Below are 26,430 nucleotides of genomic sequence, written 5' to 3' on the forward strand. Positions count from 1 at the left end.
GGAATCCTCTTCTTTTGCAGCTCTTTTGTAGTCACAGATCAGGTCAAAAACTTCATCAAAGTCAGTATGGGTACAAAAAAGAAGAGTTCCGATGGACAGGACGAGGATGATGAGGACAGTGGTGGAAACAAAAAGTTCAGCTGCCCGAAGTTTAAAGCCACCGTTAGGTTAGATACATTTTTGCCATTTGTTGCTGTGTCTCTGACCATTGTAGTTTACCATATCGCAGGACATTTCCACGCGAATGACATTTTCGTGAATTCGCTGGTCAACAATGTGATGGTGAAAATATGATCCGCAGAATAATATGACAGACTTAAAATGAGCTGCAATTATAAACTTCATAACCACAATGTCGTGAAATAGCCAGCATGTGGTTGTCACAATTCATTTAGACGTATTACAGGATGTTTGAAAATAGATTATATTACACAAGTAATACTTTTGTTGATGATTAGGTTAACAAAATCCACTGATTTGTTTTTGTCCAATATGCTGTAATAAAACTTATTCATTTGACTATATGACCCTTTATATGCTGAGCATACCTGCTAAATGACCCGCATTGAATTGCCTGAGTGTCCGGTCAAAATCACAAAAATTTAAGCCCACGTAAATAATCCTTTATAAGATATTTACATTGTTTAAGTAGTGTCTCTAACCATTGTTAGGCTTGATAATACAGTGTTCAGCATTATTCAAACCATCGTTTATCACATTTTTTCGGCACAAATGAAGACCCAATATTACCTGATGATTAAGCATTCTGCACACCTAACAATTTTGAAACATTAAGCTTCATGGCAGAACCTTTAAAAATGTTCAAGAAAATAACTTTTTTTTAGCTCACCTGGCCCGAATAACTAAGAGGCCTAGGGTTAAGGTATTTGGCCAGTAGCATCCTGGGATGAAGGGCTACCTAGTTTGTTTAAATAAATGACCTTCGTCCCTTTTCAAGGTCACAGGGGTCGATTGTCTTAAAAAATCTTTATACAACTTCTTCTGAATAACTAAGAGGCCTAGGCTAATGATATAAGGCCAGTAACATGCTAGAATGAAGGGCTACCAAGTTTGTTCAAGTGAATGACCTTGAGTTATATTCAAGGTCACAGGGGTCAAATATGTTAAAAACCTTTAACAACATCCTCTGAATAACTGAGAGGCCTAGGGTTAAGGTATTTGGCCAGTAGCATGCTGGGATGAAGGGCTACCTAGTTTGTTCAAATGAATGACCTTGACTTATATTCAAGGTCATAGGGGTCAAATATGTTAAAAACCTTTAACAACATCCTCTGAATAACTGAGAGGCCTAGGGTTAAGGTATTTGGCCAGTAGCATGCTGGGATGAAGGGCTACCTAGTTTGTTCAAATGAATGACCTTGACTTATATTCAAGGTCATAGGGGTCAAATATGTTAAAAACCTTTAACAACTTCTTCTGAATAACTGAGAGGCCTAGGGTTAAGGTATTAGGCCAGTAGCATGCTGGGATGAAGGGCAACCTAGTTTGTTCAAATGAATGACCTTGACTTAAATTCAAGGTCACAGGGGTCAAATATGTTAAAAACCTTTCAACAATTTCTGAATAACTGAGAGGCCTAGGGTTAAGGTATTTGACCAGTAGCATGCTGTGATGAAGGGCTACCAAGTTTGTTTAAATGAATGACCTTGACTTATATTCAAGGTCACAGGGGTCAAATATGTTTAAAACATTTAAACAATTTCTTCTGAATAACTGAGAGGCCTAGGGTTAAGGTATTTGACCAGTAGCATGCTGGGATGAAGGGCTACTTAGTTTGTTCAAATGAATGACCTTGACTTATATTCAAGGTCACATGGGTCAAATATGTTAAAAACATTTAAACAACTTCTTCTGAATAACTGAGATGATATTTGGCCAGTAGCATGCTGGGATAAAAGGCTATCAAGTTTGTTCAAATGAATGACCTTTACACATATTCAAGGTCACCGGGGTCAAATATGTTGAAAACCTTTAAACGACTTCTTCTAAATTAGCCAAAGGCCAAGGGTGATGATATTTGGTCATTACCAGGCTGGGATGAAGGGCTACCAATTTTGTCAAAATGAATGACCTTCGCCCATATTCAAGGTCACAGTGGTCAATATATGTTTTAATCTTTAAATGACTTGTTCTGTATAACCAATAGGTCCAGGTTGAGGATAATTTGCCAAAAGCATGCTGGGTTGGAAGACTTTAAACTCTGTTCAACCTAATGTCTTTGTTCGACATTCAAGGTCACAGGTGTCATATGTTTAAATCTTTTAATAGGTTCTTATGAATCAAACACTGATATTCTGCCTGTAGCTGTATTTTAGTCCACTTTTAAGATTACAAGTGTGAGATTAATACCAGGTGAGGGATTCAGGCCCATTGGGCCTCTTGTTTAAAGTAAGTCAGTGAATTATGGTGAAGGGAAGGGACTAGAAAAAGACAGGGGTGCTTCTTATGTTGAATGTGGTACAACATCTGACTTTGAAAACCTGTGATTATATGACAAGTATATTATGGATAGAAAATTTATGTTATTTAACGGTAAATGTTTTATTAGGTCACCTGAGCTTTGCTCAAGTGACCTATTCCAATCGCTGTTCGTCCGTCGTCGTCCGTCGTCCGTCGTCCGTCGTGCGTCGTGCGTAAACTTTTACATTTTCAACTTCTTCTCAAGAACCAGTGGATGGATTTTTTTCAAACTTGGTCAGAATCATCCTTGGTAGATGAGGCTTCAAAATTGTAAAATTGGGATTCCTATCCCTAACCCTGGGGCCAGGGCGGGGCCCCAAAGGGAAAATTATCCAATATTTCAAAAATCTTCTTCTCCAGACTCAGAGGTACTACAGTAATTTTCTCTACGTGGAAAGAAAGATCATCAGGGGCTTTACTTAAATTGTAAATTTCAGGACCCCCGAGCTATCCGTTCTCCCTTGGGGAGGGGTTAACGTTTAATATGATTTATATAGGGAAATAACACTTTTTGGTATATATTTTATCCATTTTCAGCAGAAAATTGCTCAAACTTAGTCAGAATCATCTTGGGTAAATGAGAGTTTTACTTTGTAAAATTAGGATTCCTGCCCCATCCCCAGGGGCTAGGGCGGGGCCCCAAAGGGAACATTTACCAATATTTTCAAATTCTTATCCATTGATGACATGACAAGTATTGTATTTCACTTAGTTTACATGCTGATTTCCACATCACATCTAAACAAGAAAATAAAGCTACCAGTATCTATGATATAACTCAGGTGACCGCTAAGGCCCTTGGGCCTCTTGTTGTATACATAGTGTAAGGTCATAAAAACAACCCTCAAAATAAATATGTATCTGGTTTACATATACATGTAATACATACTGGCCATAGTCGGCATTTTAGTTTTGGTCAGGCACGTCTGGACCCATCAATATGCATGTGCTGAATATTCCTTAGATGAGCCTCAGTTCAGATTTACTGTAATCATATATAATAACCATACATAAGGATGAAAATGCATCTCAGCTATAAATTATATGTACAACCAGTGAGGTCCAATTCTCTACAATTAATTGTAAAAGTTCTCTCCTGTCAATTTGTTTGGCTTATACAACATATATGCCCTGTAGTTAACATTTTTGCCCTTTGTTGAGAGGGCAAAAATATAATGGTGAGAAAACATGGCAGTGAGCTTTTTTATGAGTTGACTCATTCACCCCTGAGGTTCATAACGAACTATTCCAACCTTTGAATTGGAAGAGTTCAAATGTGTCTTCAAGGATGAAGTAGTTAATAGTAAAACCTTTTTATCAAAAGGAATGTGCTTATTTCAGTTTTACACCTGTTTTTTGTTTGTTACAGACTGCTTGCTGCTGCCTCTATTGATTCAGTGGAGCCAGTACGTGCATACTTTGTCCACGAGGATAGTCTAGCACTGGTTGATGACCCAGCCACTTATGACTTTTCAAAATCCAAATATCCCCTGAAGGACACAAAACAGAAGGGATCCTCCAACTCTGCCACCGTCGAGAAGGGGACAGGAACTGCCACATTCAAAACTCTGGAACTAAAGAGTTTCAACAGGGAGAAGGAAAGTGTTGTGGCCAAGGAAAAGTTCAGGATTATGTTTCAAACCAAGCTGAAGGTTGGAGACAGACTGATCAAACTATGGGTGAGATTGTTTGTTTCAATAAGTCAACATTTTAGACTGAAAGCATTTTTTTATCCGTTTTTACCAAATGTATCTCTCCTACTGCAAGTTTTTATTAATCCCCCGAAGACCCCGGGTGTGTGTGGGGGGTTATAGGTTTGTGCTTCATCCTTCAGTTCAAAGAATTTGTCTGTCACATATCTTCTATACTATTTCACCTTGATTAACCAGATTTGGTATGCAAGTACATCTTGGGATGGCAGAGTGCATTAACAGAAAGTTTGTTTGATTGTTTGTTTGTTTGTTTGACTTTGTTTAACGTCCTATTAACAGCTAAGGTCATTTAAGGACGGCCTCCCCTGTGTGCAAGATGCATGCGTGTAGTGTATGTGTGTGTATTTTGGGAGACTGCGATATGTTCGTGTTTGTCTCCTTGTGATAGCGCGGAACTGATGCCGACTTTATAGTGCTACCTCACTGAGACATGCTGCCGAAGACACCCAGCAGGACGCCCCACCCGGTCACATTATACTGACAACGGGCGAACCAGTCGTCCCACTCCTAATTTGCTGAGCGTTAAGCAGGAGTAGAAACTACCATTTTTAAAGACTTTAGTATGTCTCGGCCAGGGGACAGAACCCAAAGCCTTCCTCACAGGGGCGAACGCTCAACAAATGGCCAAAAGTGAGGCATTGTCAAGGGAGACATTAGGAAGAAGAAAGTTATTTAGAAAGGAGAGAAGAGATAAGGTCCCAAATTTAGTCGCCACTTACGATCATGCAATTGGGGGCAGCAGGTACAATTCTTACGCCCTACCTGCAGGAAGTAGGTCAGTGTGACCTATGGTTTGACCTCTGATCTCAACCTTTAAAAAATTTGTTTGTTTCTATACTGTATTTTACCTTGAGTAATCAGATTTGGCTAGTGGAATGTAGAGTATAAGAAGTATGTCACTGTGACCTATATCCTGAGATAGGTATACAGCTCGGTAAATAAAGATATCATTACCGTTGGGCAAATTTAGCAAGTTATACTAAAAACAAGCACATAAATCACCAAAGACTGTTTTGAAGGAAATTCAAAAGGAACATCTTTATTCTAGCCAATTTTGTTTTTACTGTTGAAAAAGTCTAGATCATGAAATGGCTGGATTACTGTGATATATATGTGGAATAAGAAAAGGAGAACTCGGCCGTCTTTCCCAATTTACTGGCTATATTATAAGTAGGACAACTGAATAAGTGGTGGCTGATTTATTATTAAGGCCAGACAAAAAAATATGTGTGTTTCCTGTAACATGTTGGAAAAATTTAGGGTAGGTAAGAAAGTTATTTTATATGGTTGATATAGGAGAGTGGTCTTGACTTTAAAAGTGCATCTTTGAAAATTTCCTTAAAAGGTTAATTAAGGGTAGGGTAAGGTAGGTAGGGTTACCAGAAACACCAAATATTTTTTGTTTGGCCTAAGGCTAGATTTGTACAAAAAAAAAGTTAAGAGGTCAGACTCAAGTAAAGTCAACTCCAATAGTGAAAGTTTGTATTTCCTGAAGTTGGAGTTCAATTTTTTTTATATGGTAATACCATATACATTATGTTCACTGTAATTATTATAATAACATTTATTTTAATGGTGTCAATCTCGTATTTCACAGACGATGTCACTACCAATTGTAGTGATCACTGGTGCCAGTCAACAGTGTAATGCCTGCGGATCTCTCCTGTGGCAGTGTTTAAATCCAGAGGATGAGGTAAGACTATTGTTAACATGCAAATATTTAAAGTTGAAAATAGATTAATTCAATTGCCTTTAAAAAAATGTTCATTACATATCTTAAAAGGTATTGATGAAGTTGTTTGTGTCAGTTGATTTAATTTTGAAGAATATTTAGCCAAAAATAAGCATTTTTTCATTTAGATTTTTTTTTCTTTTGTTGTAATAAGACTTGAGATATTTATTTATCTATAATGGTGGCCTGGTCACTGACATGTGTCTCATTCAAATTGCCTTAGCTTTTTTTTAAATTTTGTTCAACACATTATTTCTCTCTCTTCCTGTCCACAAAGTTTTGTCAATTTCATTTTAAAAGAAAAAATAGGGTTTCCGTTTTGGTACTCACAAATGTTATACTGTAAAATGAATAGTTTCTGCTCTCATTGAACCCACAGAAATTTGACGTTTTTAATTAGTGTGCACTTTGATTGACATGTAACTGAAATTTCTCTCCGCTTGCCTCTATGCTCTGTATACATGATTGACAGGAACAGTTCCCACCCCCTCCGTGTCCAGAAAACCTGCACTGGTCTCAGGCGAAAGAATTGTTAGACACCAAACTCAAGTATCTTGGCGGGCGAGGTCTCAACCTGGATGAGGAGAAACACCTAATCTCCAGAATCACAGGTACAAGAAAACAATTTAACATGGAATATATATCAGTTATGTGAAAATCTGTCCAGTCATGATGATGTTCTTGCTAGGGCTCCACGTCAGAGATGCAGGTGCCCTATAATTATAACGGTGTCTGTCCGTCCCGTCGACACTTTTGTTTCCAGAGATAATCTCACGAACCACAGACTAATCTTTCTGTAATTTGACATTTTGTAACCGGAAATTTGAATGTGCAACAGGGGTTAAAAATGTCTAAGGTCAAGGTCAAAATCACTGTTACTAACACTATACCATGGGGTGGGGGGTATGGTCCTTATCTTGGCATCCAAGAGTCTAATCGTTGTAAAATTTGACATTGTGATACACTGTGATATGTAGATGTAAAATAGAGGTTTAAATGATGCTAAGGTCAAGGTTACTGTTACAAAAAATAGACTGGGGATTGAGTGATAGGGGAGAGGTTGGGGTGGGGTCGTGGTGGGGTGAGTTCTCCAGGAACTCTGGCTTTCCTCCACCACCAAAACCTGGCACCTCCTTCCTAAAATGAGCATAGCTGTTGACGTAAAACACAAATAAACCAAATCTCCTCTTGAGCTACAGTCAAACTCCAGTATTACATAATTTTATAAACTTTGTAAGATATCTTGAACACTTTGCCCTGATTTTCATCTTTGTGTAATGAAGTTATTTGGCTATATTGTCCTGTGATAAAAGTGCAAAATTTATTTGATGGAAATTAAAAGGATGAACATCTGCTTAGTTTACAAAATATAGCATTCATTACATTCAGCATGTTACATTTTGCTTTATTAGAAAGTCATTTTATAATTTCAGGTAATCCACAGGCAAATATTGAAGAGGACCCTGTGATTCCCTTCAACAAATTCTGCATCGTAAGTATTTACTTTTCATTCCTAAATAGGAAGACAGTATTTATGTTGTACATGATATTAATAAGTAATCACTGGATCAATATCACAGAAATGAAACAGGGAGTTGTATGCCTAACAGAAACACACAGGCTAATGCAACGGTAGTCACACAACTGACTTCTGAACACAAGCTTATAAACAGTTGAATTCATAGCAGAGGTACGTACCAACTAATTCAACATTATTCCAAGGTCTTGGCTCCAAGCAGGTACTTGCGCAGCCTGATTTGTACTATTTCGCCAATAAAGACAAGAAGTAGTAGCTATTATACTCATTATTTCTAATAGTTTAGAAAAACAGACAGGAAAGAAAGAAAGTAAAACAAAGCAGATAGGAAAGAAAGAAAGTAAAAGAAAACAGACAGGAAAGAAAGAAAGTAGACAAGAAAGAAAGTAGACAGGAAAGAAAGAAATTAGGTAGGAGAGAAAGAAAGTAAGAGAAAATAGACAGAAAAGAAGGAAAGTAGACAAGAGAAAAAGAAAAAAAAAGTAGACAGGAAAGAAAGAAAGTAGACAATAAAAGAAAGAAAGTAGACAGGAAAGAAAAAAGTAAAAGAAAAAAGTAGACAGGAAAGAAAGAAAGTAGATAAGAAAGAAAGAAAAAAAGTAGACAGGAAAGAAAGAAAGTAGACAAGAAAGAAAGAAAGTAAATAGGAAAGAAAGAAAGTAGACAAGGAAGAAAGAAAGTAGACAGGAAAGAAAAATAGACAGGAAAGAAAGTAGTTAGTAAAGAAAGAAAGTAAAAGAAATAGATAGGAAAGAAAAAAAGTAGACAGGAAAGAAAGAAAGTAGATAGGAAAGAAAGAAAGTAAAAGAAAATAGACAGGAAAGAAAGAAAGTTATAGAAAGTAGGCAAGAATGAAAGAAAGTAAAAGAAAGTAGACAGGAAAGAAAGAAAGTAGATAGGAAAGAAAGAAAGTAGACAGGAAAGATAGGAAATGAAAAAGATCCCAAGTTTTGCAATGAGGTAGCAGATCAGTTTTGGTCTCTTCCATGTTCTTTTAATAGAAGACAGTGAAGAGAACCCCTGATTCTGCAGGGGCAACATTAGTCGCCTTTTATGATACTCATACAGCAGGTCTATTCTTAGGCAATGTACTGTACTCGCCCCATGAAAGGTCAATACTGGTGTAATGTTCAGATTATCCTTTTAATAACAGTGTATTAAAATGTTTTCAGGACAAAATGATGGACATCAGCGATCCAAATAAGAAAACAGATGATCGTAAGAAGTCGGCGACATTCTGGATGTGGTTTCAGGCTGTTTATAACCTGATTAATACTCACCTCAAGGAGTACTGGAAAAGAGAGTAAGTGAAGGCCGAAGGGACTGCAGCGATATACAGAGGTTCCCAAACAAGTTGATTAGCATGTTTATCTAACCCAAAATATATTAAATCAGTCAAAAAAGATAACCATGATAACATCAACCTCAGTTTGTCAACTTTGAATTTAATGTGTACATGTTTTAGCCCACTTCTATGGTTCTATCATCTTCGAGACCCTCAACATCTCTGAACCTACTATTCACGATGTTCGTTTGTGCACCTCCACAATCAAGTACTACCGGTATATAGCACTTTGAATTTGCAGGGTCAATATTTTGCAGTTTCGTATTCAATACATATTTGCAGGGGTTAAATTTCGATGTGCGCGCGAAACCCATGTGTCGTGCAAAGTATTTTGAGTGTCATCATTTCAAGGTTAAACTTCGAAATACAGGTAAACCGTTTGAAAACACTAATTCTGAGTGTCGTCATCCGCCAGTAACTTCACTCGAAAGAAAATCAAATGAGTATGTACCTTTCTAGGAGTAAACCGAGTCAATTAATCACCTACTGTGTTCACATAAAAATGTTGTGGCCACTTATATGTAAGTGTTGTTTTTACATGGATCACCCAGTTGTCCGGTGATAACCTGATTTGAGTTCATTTAAGCTTGTATTACAGCGTTGGGTTATAAGTATTTTCAACATGTTTTTATGAGGTCCGTAAAAGTGGTTAACATTTTTGATAATTTCTCTGGTGTTAAGAATTCACGGATATAAGTCAAAGCACGAATATAGCGAAAATATAATTCACGGATATAAGTCAAAGCACGAATATAGCGAAAATATAATTCACGGATATAAGTCAAAGCACGAATATAACGAAATCAGAATTCACGGATATAAGTCAAAGCACGAATATAGCGAAATTAGAATTCACGGATATAAGTCAAAGCGCGAATATAGCGAAATTAGAATTCACGGATATAAGTCAAAACGCGAATATAGCGAAATTAATACCCCTGCAAAATACAACCACTATACAGTAATATTGATTTTCAAATTACGAAAAGACACAAAGTTTCTATAGTATCTATAGAAGATTTTAGAAAAAAACCTCTTGCAACCACATTCTTCCTCCCCCAGATGCTACAGATGCTGCAAAATCTCCTGCAAAGCTCTCCCATCTATTGTTATGATTCGCAAGATGATTAGATGGTTAAAGGGAAATTACTTTTTTTGTCCTTTTGCTTTTTCCTGGAGGTACAGTGACAATACGTAATTAGTATGTACATGTAATAGTGACTGTCCAAATAAAAATGAGAAACAGTCATCACTATAGGCTTTAGACAATGTATAGGCCTTAAGACCCCTCTGAATGTTGTAATGCATGATTTTGAAAGCCTGTGTTATCCAATCAAAAAGTTGTAGGATTATATGTTTTCATTATACCTCTATTTGTGAACTAAGAGTGCAAAAGGGAGGAAATAAAATTGGGGTTGAAATTTGCTTTTTTTATAATAAATGAAATCATATTTCACTTGTATATATATATCAATTCTTGGTGGCCAATTCTAGTAGAGATCGTGAACCTTGGGTATCTTACAATATTTGAACCACATTTAGTAAAGTTATACCTGCTGTATTTTTTTTTTATTAATCCATTTTGTACCTCATTTTGATTTGTTGACAGACTTATTCTTGGCTTCCTCGACAAGGACCAAGCGATACGGTGTCTCGAGGGATTTAAACCCAACACATTTCTGCTTCGCTTTAGCAACAACATCATAACTGATGCCCAGGGCCAGAATATGTGTGGGGCTGTCTCAGTGTCATATCTCAAAGGTAGGCCTTCATATATATATATACACACCATAATTATTACACAGCACTTAATATCAAGCTCACATTTTTTAAGGCCAGAGGAGCATTTGCATCACTAAGGAACATCCACAAGTTCAGTAAGATCAGCACCAGCACCTTCGCAGAATTTCGTGCATATGATATGTTCGTGTTTGTCTCCTTGTGATAGCGCGGAACTGATGCCGACTTTATAGTGCTACCTCACTGAAACATACTGCCGAAGACACCCAGCATGACGCCCCACCCGGTCACATTATACTGACAACGGGCAACCAGTCGTCCCACTCCTAATTTGCTGAGCGTTAAGCAGGAGTAGAAACTACCATTTTTAAAGACTTCGGTATGTCTTGGCCAGGGGACAGAACCCAAAGCCTTCCTCACAGTAGCGAACGCTCAACAAATGGCCAAAAGAGAGGCATTGTCAAGGGAGACATTAGGAAGAAGAAAGTTATTTAGAAAGGAGAGAAGAGATAAGGTTCCAGATTTAGTCGCCTCATACGATCATGCAATTGGGGGCAGCAGGTACAATTCTTACGCCCTTCCTGCAGTCAGAGGACAAACACCATTCCTCTTTCACAAGAAGTCAAGCGAAGGAGATGGAGGTGGATTGGACATGTTTCCTGAATGTACCCAGATTCCATCCCTACTTGGTAGCAATGAGATGGACACGACAAGGACAAAGAAAGAGGGGAAGACCAAAGGAAACCTGGAGATGGTCTGTTGAGAAAGAACTAAAAGAAAAAGACTGGACATGGGGACCACCAGTGGGTCCCAAGTCAGACATAAATGGTGATGGCCTTATGTGCACCCCAGCACGAAGAGGACTAACTGACTTTATATCTAGTGTGAGGCAGGGCATCCTCAATACCCAAAGGGTTACGCTCACTTTCACTCTCTGCACCTCTGGAAATAAGTCATAGCAAAATTGAAGGCGCCCGACTAGCCATTTGACTGGTGTCAGGTAAAAAGACCTGACCAATCGCTAGGCTGATACCTGTCCTTTGAAGATTACAGAGGAGCGACACCCGACTTTAAAGCCAGTCAAGTCAATTTTACCGTTACACAACTAAGCGATTCTTTTGATGGGGTGCAGAGAGCGAAATAGAGTGTAACTACTGGAGTATCGAGGATGCTGACAGGGTTGTCTCATGATCTTGTCTCACAGCTAGGTGGGACTCCGCTCATCTTAAAGGGACATCTTAATGTAGCAACTCACTCAGACTTGACTCCCTTTAGTTTTCTAACTTGAGGGGTCAGACCTCAGGCTTACAGACAGGCCTCCGTACAACTAGTGTCTGGGGCCATCTTCGCTGTTTCAGTGTCACATGTCATAGACAGGCCTCTATACATTTTTGTCATAGTTTGATAGAATTACATCTTCAAATTAAGCCACATTTAAAAACTTGTACAATTAACATATCTTTAAAATATTGTTGATTTGTGTTTAGATGAAGCTCAAAAATGGCCTGTGATTGGCTGATCCTTTCACTCTTACCAGGAAATCTTTGCTGAAGCTTGTTAAGGTTTTTTAAACTTTTGTTTTTACCTTATGGAATGAAAGCGAATGCATTATGACAGATTTAAGTAATCAATACGTTGTACAGTGTATTGGCAGTCTGAGGGGTGATAGATATTTTACAGTACATCATTTAACAGTACATCATTTTACAGTACATCATTCAAAAGAATGACAAATATTTTAAGGGTAGTAGGAAATATACAAAAGTAGGTCAACTGTATTTTCACTTTCTGACAGCTGGAGGAACAGTAGACCACATGACTCCCTCTAATGCCGAGGATCTCAAGAAATACAATCTGGCCCTGACACTGAAGAGGATGATAAATAGTAAAACCGGCACGTGTGAGATGAAATGGGTTTATCCATCAATGAAATCCAGAGAGGAGGAGTACAAGGATTTCCTGGATGGTAAGTAACGAGACATTGGTTCACTTGACCATGCGACCAAGGTTTGCTATTGACACACTGAAGCACCTGGCCATCTGCTCGTTATTCCTTCATCAGTAGTCTGTCTTTATTTGATAGCTTCTTCTTCAGACTCATAAGACCTTGGGTCATGATATTTGACACGTAGCCAATATCGCATATAGCTGTCAAATTTGATCTAATAAATGACCTTCACCCACATCAGTATTTAAGGTGTTTAAATGTTGCTTATTTCGACAAACAATGAGGTATAGAATATACTGATATTTTGCCTATACCTTGCTGGAGTAATGGGCTGAAAAAGTTGTGTATGCGAGTTATTTATGATGGCAAACTGGTCTGTACCAAAATATGGTCTCGTAACCCATGATTTAGAGAGTTATGGTCCTTTTACCACTGTTCATGAGTTTGTCCCGGCTATTCAATATACTCCACCTACAGTTGCCAAATTTTGCATGTGAGTACCTCTTGGGATAGCTATGAGTTGTGCACTGGAATTTGGTCTGGTACCCTGCTATATGCAGAGTTATGGCCCTTTTTTTTTTACTGTACACAATTTTGTTCAGGGCATGTCTCAAATTTCCTATTACCGGTAACTGCATTTGTATGTGAGCACCTCTTGGCATGGCAGAGTGTTGCATACTAAAATTGAGTAATCATCCACACCATATATAAAGGATCTCACATGAGTTTCCATTGGATTTGAGATTTATGAAACAAGTTTCTGCAGAGCAAAATTAAAACATTCTTAACAAGTTTCATAAATCTCATATCAAATGGAAACTCATGTGAGATTCTGTTTATCACATGACATATAAAAATTGACAAACAGTAAATTCAAACTACTTTTTTTTAAATTCCTTCTTTATCAATAGAAACCGAATAACGGCTAAAAGAATATCTTTCCACAGAATGTGATGAAACATAGTTCCCAAATCTGTACATAATTTGACAGTAGTATGAAGCTTTTGTTTAACTTTGCAAACTTACCTAGAAAATATGTGTTTGTTATAAGAAATGCAAGTGCGACAATGTTTTTGACACGACGACCTAAATAATATGACCTTGCCAGCCTAGCAGACGGTGCATCATAGCAGAAAGTCGCGTCATAGGGTGCGCAAGTACAAAATTGAGGTCACAAATGTTTCCGAGCCGGACTAGTCACGTCGCTGTCTGAAACTAGTCTTCTTTGTTTAATGGCTCTTAGATGACTGACGTTGTCCTCTTTTGGAACCACATTGATGTGTATGACCCGTTGTCTGCATAATTTGGTTGGTATTCCCGGGAACATTAGGCCTAGTTCATATAATTGGCTCGTCAGATACCAGTTCAGACAGTTTCCTGGCATATCAATCGCAAAATCAACTCCCTCCATCTACACTGTAGTCGTTAGGTCCTTTAACTGGTATATTTTTCGCGAGCCCACTGTTGTCTTTACTGACCATATCATTGATTGTGAAAGTAGCCATAACTTCTGTACTACAACATGTTATTACACGTTTGTTTATAACAAGATTTAGGTAATGGGTGTTATTTCACTCATAACAGAGGAGTCATGTGATAAAAAAAGTGAAAGCCCTTTGTTCACCATGTGTAACATACATGCATATAACATATGTTCTATACTACAATTTTGTCTGTAGGTAGTTTTGGGGATAATTGAGTGATATGCTAATGGTTTACTTTGTTGTTTTAAATGAAATCTTAGTGTTTTACATTGTTTGTACAGTTGACCCAGAACCACGAAAACACAAGGACGGCTATACAAAGCTAAGGGAAATGCTAGTCATTGACCCAGTGGAGGAGCTGGCGGAAGGCTTTGGGTGAGTAGAGGGTGGATAATGCACCATCAAGCTATTTTTAGCTCACCTGGCAATGAGTGTCTGTGAGCTCATGATCATGGAATGGTGATTGTGTCTTCTGTTCATCTGTCTGTCCATTTAAGGGGCTGCGGTGGCCAAGTGGACATTCTGCTACCACTAGCCCTCCACCACTAGGTCATGGGTTTGACCATTCATCAACTTTTTTATCCCTCTTTCATGAAAGTTAGCGGGGAATTAGAATTCACAGTGCACATTAAGTCCATTTGTTGTTATCATTGTTACATTGTTAGCTCACCTGCCCGAAGGGCTAGTGAGCTTATGCCATGGCGCAGCGTCTGTCGTCCGTCCATCAGCATCCATCCTCGTCTGTCAACTTTTCCTTTGAACGACTTCTTCTGAAGAATGGACAGGACTAGAGTCATGATATATGGATGGTAGCTTTGTTGGTAAGAGCCCAACCAAGTTTGAGATGAAAATTACCTTGACCTACTTTCAAGGTCATAGGGGTCAGAAGTGTCAAATACTTAAAACGACTTCTTATGAAGGACTGAATTGTATAGAATCTTCATATTTGGCTGGTAGCGTATTTGGAAAAAGCACAATAAAGTTTGAGAACAAAAATGACCTTGACCCACTTTCAAGGTCAAGGGGTCAAAAGTGTCAAATGCTTAAAACGACATCTTCTGAAGATCTTAAAGGTATAGAATCTTAATATGTGGCTGGTAGTTTTGTTGGTAAGAGCCAAACAAAGTTTGAGAACAAAAATGACCTTGACCTACACTCAATGTCACAGGGTTAAAAGTGTCAAATACTTAAAACGATTTCTTCTGAAACACTGAAAGGTATAGAATCTTAATATGTGGCTGGAAGTTTTGTTTGTAAGAGACCAACAAATTTTGATAACGAAAATGACGTTGACCTACTTTCAATGTCACAGGGGTTAAAAGTGTCCAAGACTTAAAACGAATTCTTCTGAAGAACTGAAAAGTAAAGAATCTTAATATGTGGCTGGTAGCTTCTTGGGAGAGAGCCCAACTAAGTTTGTGAATGAAAATGACCTTGACCTACTATAGTGCTGGGAATCGGTCAAATATTCAAGATCGATAATCGAAACTCCATAATCGATCGATAATCGATTATTGGTTTAAATGGCCTACTTGTGTAACATCAGAGACCGACCCATTTATTATCTGATGTAATTGTGTCGACTGATGAGAAAATACTCGCTTCCGAAATCTAGGCGTTAGGAAGGATTCAATTATATCTCCGTTTTGACTCAAAACTTCATGACAACTACATGTAGGTGTACTCACAGTTTAGGTATTAATTACTCCCATTTGAATGCTCCAATCAGTATAACATAGCATATTAATAATAATTTATCACGAAAAACACTCTGCTAGCTTCATTTTACTAGCTTTCAAATATGGCGGTTTCGGTTGATACAAAATGCGGATGTATGTTTTATATGAAACGAATACAAGTGATTCAATGAAAAGCATTTCCGCTTTTTTACTATATACAATTCCATTTTTATATTAACCACCAAATTTATAATGTCGGTGCAGATGTTGCGTCTGCTTCAAGTTAGAAAGGATTACAATACAATTGAACATAATCGATCTTTCATCAGCAAAATAGATTATTGGATCAGACCCATTTCAAACTCGATTTAATCGATGTTTCCGATTATCAGTACACCACTATGACCTACGTACTATCAAGGTCACAGGTGTCAAATGTGTCAAACATTTAAAATGACCTCTTTTGAGTAATGGCAAAGCATAGAATTATAATACTAGGTTGATAGCTTCCTGGGCTATAGAGCCTGGCAAATTATGCTTATGAAAGTAACCAGGATCTACTTTTAAGGTTAATGGAGTCAAATATGTCAAACACTTAAAACAGCTTCTTCTGAAAAATTGAAAGTTATAGAATCTTATTATTTGGCTGGAAACTTTGGGTGGAGCCCGACAAAGTTTGAGAATGAAAATGACCTTGACTTACTTTTAAGGTCACTGGGGTCAATATGTCAAAAAAATCAATTCAAACGACTCCAGAATAATCGAAAGCCGACAAAGTTTGCAATTGAAATTTTTATAGTATAGAATAATATTTAATGAGAATATATTGCTATGACTGCTTAAATATGGAGGTGAGCGATACAGGCCCTGTGGGCCTCTTGTTTATACTTGTATCAATGATGAAGCTCAGTGATGCTTTACTGAATGTATGTTACGAATGCTGACCTTCATTTTACACTTCAGTGACCTCCTTAATATTCAATGATATGTCACATAAACAAAAATTGTTAAGTCCATATCTGGGTAACTGCAAGTTCTACATGGATAGTACTTGTAGTACTTGGATAGATGCTGCTACCGTCGCAAATCTTAAAATACAGTGGGGTACACATATTTTGATATTTATACCCTTCTGGTCAGTGCACATGGTGTCCTTTTAATAACTGACTGACTTATCTTCACAACTTGGTTGACCTTGTCACTCCATAATCCCGCCAGTCAAGATACATGTATGTTGGTCGAAGTGAGCCAAATGTAAGCAAACTTCAGGCTCTTACCCTCTTGGTAAAATTGTGGGAGAGTCTAAGATGACCCATGGTATCTTGGCCCGGATTTAGCTTAGTCTGCAAGTCTCCAGGTATCCTGGCCCACATTTAGCTTAGTCTGCAAGTCTCCAGGTATCTTGGCCCACATTTAGCTTAGTCTGCAAGTCTCCAGGTATCTGGCCCATGTTTAGCTTAGTCTGCAAGTCTCCAGGTATCTTGGCCCACATTTAGCTTAGTCTGCAAGTCTCCAGGTATCTTGGCCCAGATTTAGCTTAGTCTGCAAGTCTCCAGGTATTTTGGCCCACATTTAGCTTAGTCTGCGAGTCCCCAGGTATCTTGGCCCACATTTAGCTTAGTCTGCAAGTCTCCAGGTATCTGGCCCATGTTTAGCTTAGTCTGCAAGTCTCCAGGTATCTTGGCCCACATTTAGCTTAGTATGCAAGTCTCCATGTATCCTGGCTAAGATTAAGCGTAGTCTGCAGGCCTCCAGGTATCCTGGGCCAGATTTAGCTTAGTCTGCGAGTCTCCAGGTATCCTGGCCAAGATTTAGCGTAGTCTGCAGGTCTCCAGGTATCTTGGTCCTGATTTAGCTTAGTCTGCAGGTCTCCAGGTATCATGTCCTAGATTTAGCTTAGTCTGTGAGTCTCCAGGTGTCCTTGGCCAGGTTTAGCTTAGGTTGCAAGTCTCCAGGTATTTTGGCTAAGATTTAGCTTTTAAAGCCTGCAAGTCTCCAGGTATCCTTGGTCAGGGCTGTCACCAATTTTTTGAGGGTTTTGAGCCTCAAAACGGGGGTTAATTAACATAAGTCTTTTTTCACACCTGATCATGTTAGACAAGTAAATTTATAGGCTAACACTGTGAACCAGGGTGATTTTGTCACACTGGGCTTACTATCAAACTATAGTGCCAATGCTTCAAAGGTTCTCCAGGCCATTTCAGTATAGAGCTTTCCTTCCGGCTAAAAAAGATTCCCTATAAACCATGATATTGGTCATCTGTAATTCAGTTCAGTGACAGTAAACATGTTAGATTTTAAACATTTTATTTCATAATTTGATAAATTAATGCACTTCAAAAATATCTTTCAGAACGCTGACAACGGATGTACGTCCAAAGAAGAGACCAGTGCATAGGGTCAAAGGACAGACAGGGAATCGGAGTGACAGCAAGGTGGCCAAGGTCATAGGCAAAGCAGCCCCAAATCAATGTCAAGGGCATATGCAAGATGGTGTACTGGGGGAAATGGGGTATGGGCAACAATCTGGAAACATACCTACAGTGTTAAATGAAAGGGAACCAAATGTGCAGTCTTCCACTACTTTGATCTCACTACCAGTCCAAGGAAGCGCTACTTCAAGTAGGACGATGTCTGCACCTGCTGTTTCAGATGATTTGACTAACCAGTTATCTTCCTTCACCAGAAGTCAATCACTCCCTCATGCAAACATGTACCCAAAGCTTCAAAGTATCTTATCTGGACCGGTGAAGGATGGACTCAAATCCAAGTTAAAACAGAGTCCTAATGCTGCACTGTATCCACAAGGGGTTGTAGAGGTCAACCAGGACATTGGTTTGAGTGATGCTAAGGACAGGATGGACATGAGTCACATAGAGCAGAAAACCATCACCGGTGGCAACGATGGATTCTCCCAAGTTGAATCAAAGGTCAAACCATGCAGCTCACCTGCTTCTACACTGCCAATGTTTCAGGGCGGTCTGAAACAGAGTGGCTCTCCTCAGTCTCAAAGATTTGTGGATACGAAGATCGAAGCCAAGTCACCACTGCAAAATGTACAGCCGACGACAAACATGATGGAGCTACCACACAACCAGACTCCCCTGTCTTTACCCAACACTACTCAGATAACTGGTGTACCTGCCCTGGTTCCCCACCAAATGCGAACCAACAGCCAGCAAGCAGTAGAGCCAGTGATAACCGAACCTATAGTTGGCCAGCATTGTCAAGTACCAATGCAATTCTATGAACCAGAGCAGCATGAGATATTTTCGACAGACTTTTCTGAAGGAACCGCACAGCAAACCCAACAAGAACATGGTTACCCGAACCTTGATGATATTGATATCAATCTCCTGGATGCCTCAATGGACCTTCTGAATCCTTCTTGGGGGAATTTCGAAGTTTTTGATATCCCATTTCAAAATGCAAACTAGGTATGTATTTGTGTAATATGCAATGTATTCTGTTAGGGCTGTTCCAGATATTAATATATATTTACATCCCTCCCTTCTTCAGCTTAGTAAACTCTGACTGCGCATAAATTAGTAACTCTGACTGCGGATAAATTAGCGTATAAGCAATGAAAAAAGGCTCGGCGGATTGATACCCATTTCAAATATGGCGTCGTTCTCGCTTCAGGGAGATAACTGTTCGATGACAGCCGTTGTTTGTTTCCTTCAACATCTAGAAACATGAAACATATTCGGGATCCATTATGTCTGATTATAGTTTCTTTTTTGCGACGTTTGACCGCGTCACTACAAGAGACACCCCTGCAGGTGGGGGATCAGGAAAAGAATACACCTGCTGTTACCCACTGCATGTATCGTAGGATGCAACTAATGGGGGAACACCCTACAGAATTGAGGATTTGCTTTTGGTGTCCTCTATTTTAGGACACAAAAGCGACCAAAATTAATCTGCTACACCCATTGCAATATTTGGGATCTTTATCTTTCTTTCTACTTCTAGCTACCTTTTATTTCCTAGCGCTTTGCTTGGCAACAACTCACTTTTAGCTTTATTGTTGAGCGTTCGCCCAGGTGAGGAACGCAATGGGTTCTGTCCCCAGGCCAGGACATACCAAAGTCCCAAAAAATGTTGGTTGTTATTCCCTGCTTAACGTTTAGCATTTAGAGGAATGGCAACAACTGGTTCACCCGTTGTCAGTATAATGTGACCGGGCGGAATGCTTTGCTGGGTGCCTTCGGCATGGTATTTCAGATCAGTCAGATAGCACTATAAAGTCGACATCAGGTCCGCGCTATCACATGGAGGCAAGCTCACCATCATACCATGTCTCCTGCATACATATAGATTCACTGGAACTAGATTACCTATCCTAGCAACCATGGCTACCATAGTTACCGTTGTAGCATCCCGCTTCTTTGTTCGTTGCCAACTGCGTTTATACTACCATAAACGCAGTCAAAATGATGGTCAATCCTTAAATATGTGGGAGTAGGAGAGAGGGAGAGGCAATTATCATTGCTAACATATGTGTGGTTGGGTCTAAAATGATTAACAAAACTGTGGGCATATCTTATAATATGCTCTTTTATCTACACTTGCCAAATTTTGTATGTGACTCTTGGGATAGCAATGTGTGCTACTAGTATATAGTGGTAACCGTTATAATTTGCGGGCACTTTATTTTCCTTATAATCACGTTTTGAATTAGATCCGCCAATTCTTAACACCGGCAAAATATCTAGCACATATCACTGACGTCATGGATAGGTCACACTGCCATAGAACTTTATCCTTACCTGATGAAAATACAACTCCACACAGATCTAGATACATAAATTTAACGTACGTTTTCATTAACTCAAAATAGAAAATGAGTTACCAAACATATTCCGATGTCACTGACCTGCACACAGATCTGCTTGTTGGAATTCCTTCTGTACAACACAAGATTTACCTTGATGTCAATGTTGTTTCTGCTTCTATGAGCCATCTTAAGTTTGCAGTGGTTTGATAGCTAACATGTACATGTCCACAGCGACCTCATTTACACACTAATGTTTTAAAGCTGACTCAACTCCCTCCTATTATGTAGATGTTTAATAACAGTACACTAGTACTTACCTGTGTATGATATTTGCCCAAAAGTACATTGCCTACACTTTAGTATCGGTTCCACTATGTACTATGAATTCTATCAAGTGAAGTCACTGGTGTATGATGAACAATGTAGATGTGGCGGAACTGGACTGGGTCGATCTTCGTTGACCAGGTAGCTCAACTGGTAGAACATCCGTCTTGAGGCCGGAGGGTTCCGGGTTCGAATCCCAGTCTGGCCGTTGCATTTCTCTTTCTCCTGTTGCATATATATATACATAACACAGATCAGGTTGTATGCCCCACTGTAGAGTTATAGCTCTTTGTTCATTTTTAGCTCACCTGGCCCGTCCATCCATCGTCCGCCGTCCGTCGTCCGTCCGGCGTCATCTTTTTACTTTAAACAACTTCTTCTCAGTAACCAAAAGGCTGAGGGTGATGATATTTGGCCAGAAGCATGCTTGGATGAAGGGCTACCAAGTTTGTTCAATAAATGACCTTCATCAATTTTCAAGGTCACAGGGGTCAAATATGTTTAAATCTTTAAACAATTACTTCTGAATAACCAAGAGGCCTAGGATGATGATATTTGGTCAGTAACATGCTTGGATGAAGGGCTACCAAGTTTGTTCAAATACATGACCTTGCCTTATATTCAAGGTCACAGGGGTCAAATATGTTAAAATCCTTTAAACAACTTCTTTTGAATAACCGAGAGGCCTAGGGTGATGATATTTGGCCAGTATTATGCTGGGATGAAGGGCTACCAAGTTTGTTCAAATAAATGACCTTGACTTATATCCAAGGTCAAAGGTGTCAAATATGTTAAAAACATTTGAAACAACTTCTTCTGAATAACAAAGGGGCCTAGGATGATGATATTTGGCCAGTAGCATGCTTGGATTAAGGGCTACCAAGTTTGTTCAAATAAATGACCTTGCCTTATATTCAAGGTCACAGGGGTCCAATATGTTAAAAACATTTAGACAACTTCTGAAAAACCAAGAGGCCTAGGGTGATAAAATTTGGCGAGTAACATGCGGGGATGAAGGGCTGCCAGGATTTTTCAAATAAATGACCTTGACTTATATTCAAGGTCACAGAGGTCAAATATGTTAAAAACATTTAAACAATTTCTTCTGAATAACCAAGAGGCCTAGGGTGATGATAGTTGGCCAGTAACATGCTGGGATGAAGGGCTACCACGTTTGTTCAAATAAATGACCTTGACCCCATTTCAAGGTCAAAGGGGTCAAATATGTTTTAAACATTTAAGCAACTTCTTCTGAATAAACCATAGGCCTAGGGTGACGATATTTGGCTAGTAGCATGCTCGGATGAAGGGCTATAAAGTTTGTTCAAATGAATGACCTTCATCTTTTTTCAAGATCACAGGGTCAAATATGTTCTTAACCTTTAAACAACTTCTTCTGAATAACCTAGGATAATGCCAGTAACATGCTGGGATGAAGGACTACCAAGTTCAAATGAATGACCTTGACATATATATTTTAAGGTCACAGGGGTCAAATATGTTTAAAACCATTAAATGACTTCTTCTTAATACGCAAAAGGCCAAGGGTGATGATATTTGGCCATTAACATGCTTGGATGAAGGACTACCATGTGAATGACCTTCGCTCATATTCAAGGTCACAGTGGTCAATATATGTTTAAATCTTTAAATGATTTGTTCTGTATAACCAAAAGGTCCTGGGTAATGATATTTTCCCAGAAGCATGCTGGGTTGGAAGACTATAAACTCTGTTCAACCTAATATTATAATGTCCTTGTTCGACATTCAAGGTCACAGGTGTCATATGTTTAAATCTTTTAATAGGTTCTTATGAATGATACACTGATATTTTGCCTGTAGCTATATTTTAGTCCACTTTTAAGATTACAAGTGTGAGATTAATACCAGGTGAGCGATGCAGGCCCATTGGGCCTCTTGTTTTATATCAAAGTTTGTCTGGAAGTAGGTGATTTCGGAGTGCCTTGTTTGTGTGTACATGTGGGGTGGGTGTTATATTAAGTAAGTCACAGGCTTACAGTTAAATTTTATTCTACTTTTGCCGTGATAAGTAGGTCAAGAGACAAAGATGTTCAATTTGTCCTTAATTATATCCAGGGAATATGTAGGTCACCTTTGGTGTAAATGATTTAAATGGCAATTGGTCTAATTAATCATGAACGTTTTTAGAATTAGTGCCTACCATTAGACTAGTAAATGTTATGATACATTCATTATGAATTTCAGAAAATATCGGGCATGGTTTCCCTCGGTACCTGATAACCTGTGCAGCCCACATCAAACCATTGACAATGCAGGGCGAGTCAGAAGATGAAACAGCACTTTGATTCTAACCATGGAAAGGGGAAACAGTCCCTTAACTCATTCACCCCTGAAGACGCATTTGAACTCTTCCAATTCCAAGGTTTGAATAGTCCATTATAAAATTTCAGGGGTGAATGAGTTCATTAGAATCACATCATGTGGTTATATTTAATAGATATATTGTATTTTTTGTGTGTACATTTTCCCAGAAAGTCTTTAGATATGCAACATTGTATTATATACATGACAGTGTGATACAAGGTTCACAATTAGGGGAATGTTATCAATCTGTCCTTTTTTGCTCACCTGGCCTGAAGGGCCATATATATAGGCCTATGCATGGTACAGTCTCCTTCGTCTCTCCATCAACTTTTTGTTTAAAACACTCCACTCCTCCTGAACAGCTCACCCAATTTCAACCAAATCTTGGTCAGAACTGCTACTGGGCCAAGGGGACTCAATCTTTAAATGATGTTCCTGTCGTTGTCTACAATAATTATTATTATTTGAATTATTTTGGCTCAATAAGAAATCCAGGATGGTCACACTGATCTCAAGTTAACAGAAGTATTTAAATGTCTTATCTAGTTGAGATAGCAGCTAAAGAACCAGGTGAGCAATAGAGCCAGGCCCTATGGGACTCTTGCTAAAAGAGAGTATTCCATCAGCATCGCATTGGTGGGCATGCTTTACTCATGTTTCCGCTGAAACTGGATTTGGGAGACAACAGGTATATATTCACTATTATAAATGTCTGTCCATCAGATTGGTGCCTTAAATATTCAGGCCGTACATTTTGAAAGGCTGAAGACACTTTGATGAAATGTTTGTATCCATCACCATTAGTTTCACACTCCCATCTCAAGGCTGATCAAGGTCACGAAGGTCATTGGTCCAGTAACTGTTGCTGGATTAAATGTAATGTACATGGTACTAATTCGCACCTTTACCTCAAGGTCAAGGACACACGCTTGTTCTGTCTTGTGGTAGCTTTTTTGTGTACAGTTATTGAATACCAGTATGTACCGGTGATATAGTGCTATATAGTTAGAGCTTTATTTTTGTCGGTTAAATTTTGGATTTTTTGGAATTGTTTTCCTGGATAATAATTCAGGGATTATATAAATGTATATATAGTCCTAACCGTCATTCTCCATATATAGAAGTAATGGCAACACATTTCAACAGTGCAACTTTCAGACCGGGGAAATGTTATTATTGAAAATTAAAACCTTTGCATCATATATATCACTGCATGAACACAGCAGTAGTATATTATGAAATGTTTTCTTTGTGTAGCAGTTTTGTATTTTTGGCACTGTGAGGTTAATTTCGTATATATATAAATTGCTTCACATATATTTATTTAATACACATATACATTCTTGTTTCTGTTATGTAAAAGATATAATTTGTTTTCTCTATATTACCTTAAGTTTTTTTTTCTACTTATTTTTTTTTAAATGTCATAGTTATTAGTTATGGACACATGGGAGCTAGAATCAACATTATAAATGTTGATGTTCCTATACACAGAATATGCTTGTTTGTTAAGCTATTGTCTCATTATATATAGTTATTGATGTTTGTGTCAGTCTTTCTGATTCATGCAGTGTTGTGCAGCAAAATTAATGTAAGTTTTCGTCCAGTCAAATTCTAATTCTTTGATGATCAAAAACATTTTCACTCAACTAATTACTATGTATAAGTATGTTGTTTACAAAATGAATGTTCGCTGTCATGATAAATTCACCCTCATTAAAGTTGGTGGGGGGTTGGGGTGGGGGGTTNGAAAATTTCCAAATATATCTAATTGTGGTCAGCATTTGATATAAATTGTATATAAATTATAGTATGTAATACTCTATACTTAATTATTCAGCACCAGATATAGGTCTGCAGTTCATTCTTTTTATAACTTTTTAATTGATTGTTTTATTTCAAAAATTTAAAATTTGAAAACAAAATTTTACTCTCAATACACATGAAATTTGAAATTAATTTTGCAATATACCAGGTTAAAAAGCATACATGTTTTTTATGTATTTTTTCATTGATTCCTTTATTCGTTTGTATAAAATGTGTGCTCTAGCTGGTTTCTGAAGGTAGTAGAGAAAGCAGACAATTCAGATTATTGAGACATAAAAGTTACTATTATTTGGTAAATGACATGCCAAACATATCAGAATTATCTGAATATCAGAACATGCATAATATATACTATCATAGTTTAACTAACTCGGGGCAATAAACATCCATCCCAAATTTGTAAATTGATTGAACCCTTACAACACAATCTGGATAGTTTAATTAACTTACTTGAACTTGTTAAAAAATCCAAAAAATTCAATAAGTTTTAGTTATTAACTCATTCACCCCTTGAAGACACATTTTAACTCTTCCAATTCAAAGGCTGGAATAGTTCATTATGAAATTCCAGGGGTGAATGAGTTGAAAGAGGAGGTTTCTACTATTTGAGATGAATTTCTTATAATCTGCCAGAAGTCATTTTTGTGGTCTTAAAAAAATGTGTTATGTTGAGCTATGCTGAATGAAATTCCCAAAATTCAATGAGTTTTAGTCATTTAAAGAGGGTTTCTATTGTTTGAGATTAATTTCTGAAAGTAGCTTTTATATACTGTATATATATAACATACATCTTTGATTTTGCCAGGACCTATTTTTTACAAAAATGTGCCATATCAACCATGCTGCATAAAAATTCTCAAAATTCATTGAGTTTTAGTTATCAAAAGAAGGCTTTTACTATTTGGAATATATTATTGAGGGTAACTCGTATATATAATATACAGCCTTGAGTTAGCCAATAATTTTTTTGTGTTTGTCTTACGAAAAATGTGCCATATTGAATTTTAGCCATGCTGAATATGTGATTCTGTTGTGGTATAGTCCACATTTCACTTCCATTTCATGTTTATACTCTTTAACTCATTCACCCCTGAAATTTTATAATAAACTATTCCAACCTTTGAATTGGAAGAGTTTAAATGTGTCTTTTTAAACCGTTAGTTAGTTTGATCCTCAATGTGCAGAGCATTACTCAAGATACAGATGTCGCTACTCTCAGATTTTGAGGTTTTGTAAACCTGTGTGAACCTTCCACTGTCAATGGTAGAAGCATTAATCATTCATAACCTGATTTTTATGAACTATGCACTTTGAATTGTATATTGAACAGGTTACCTTGACAAGTTTCTCTTCCTAGACCAGAAACAGTCCATTATATATAGATATGCGATTCACATGTGTAAATTTTTCTATTTTTTTTACGCTATAAAAGTCCACATTATTAGATTTTTGACAGTTTTCAGTAAAATACCAACAAAGCAGTATTGAATTCAAC

General features: G+C 37.9%; 1 protein-coding gene across 1 annotated transcript in view; it reads left to right on the forward strand.

Annotated features, from left to right (window-relative positions):
• LOC110460766 overlaps nucleotides 1–24,814 on the forward strand; it is a 42,673-nt gene extending 17,859 nt beyond the window's left edge. The window contains exons 10-20 of the mRNA XM_021513882.1: nucleotides 21–167; nucleotides 3,851–4,160; nucleotides 5,791–5,886; nucleotides 6,398–6,536; nucleotides 7,359–7,417; nucleotides 8,635–8,765; nucleotides 10,417–10,568; nucleotides 12,343–12,513; nucleotides 14,261–14,354; nucleotides 18,012–19,095; nucleotides 22,989–24,814. Of these exons, the coding sequence (XP_021369557.1) occupies nucleotides 21–167; nucleotides 3,851–4,160; nucleotides 5,791–5,886; nucleotides 6,398–6,536; nucleotides 7,359–7,417; nucleotides 8,635–8,765; nucleotides 10,417–10,568; nucleotides 12,343–12,513; nucleotides 14,261–14,354; nucleotides 18,012–19,095 (2,383 nt within the window). The 3' untranslated portion in view covers nucleotides 22,989–24,814. The remainder of the gene's footprint in view (nucleotides 1–20; nucleotides 168–3,850; nucleotides 4,161–5,790; nucleotides 5,887–6,397; nucleotides 6,537–7,358; nucleotides 7,418–8,634; nucleotides 8,766–10,416; nucleotides 10,569–12,342; nucleotides 12,514–14,260; nucleotides 14,355–18,011; nucleotides 19,096–22,988) is intronic.
• Nucleotides 24,815–26,430: the final 1,616 nt, after the last annotated feature.

This window comes from Mizuhopecten yessoensis, unplaced genomic scaffold (genome assembly GCF_002113885.1).
Source record: "Mizuhopecten yessoensis strain PY_sf001 unplaced genomic scaffold, ASM211388v2 scaffold10479, whole genome shotgun sequence".
NCBI classification, from domain to species: domain Eukaryota; kingdom Metazoa; phylum Mollusca; class Bivalvia; order Pectinida; family Pectinidae; genus Mizuhopecten; species Mizuhopecten yessoensis.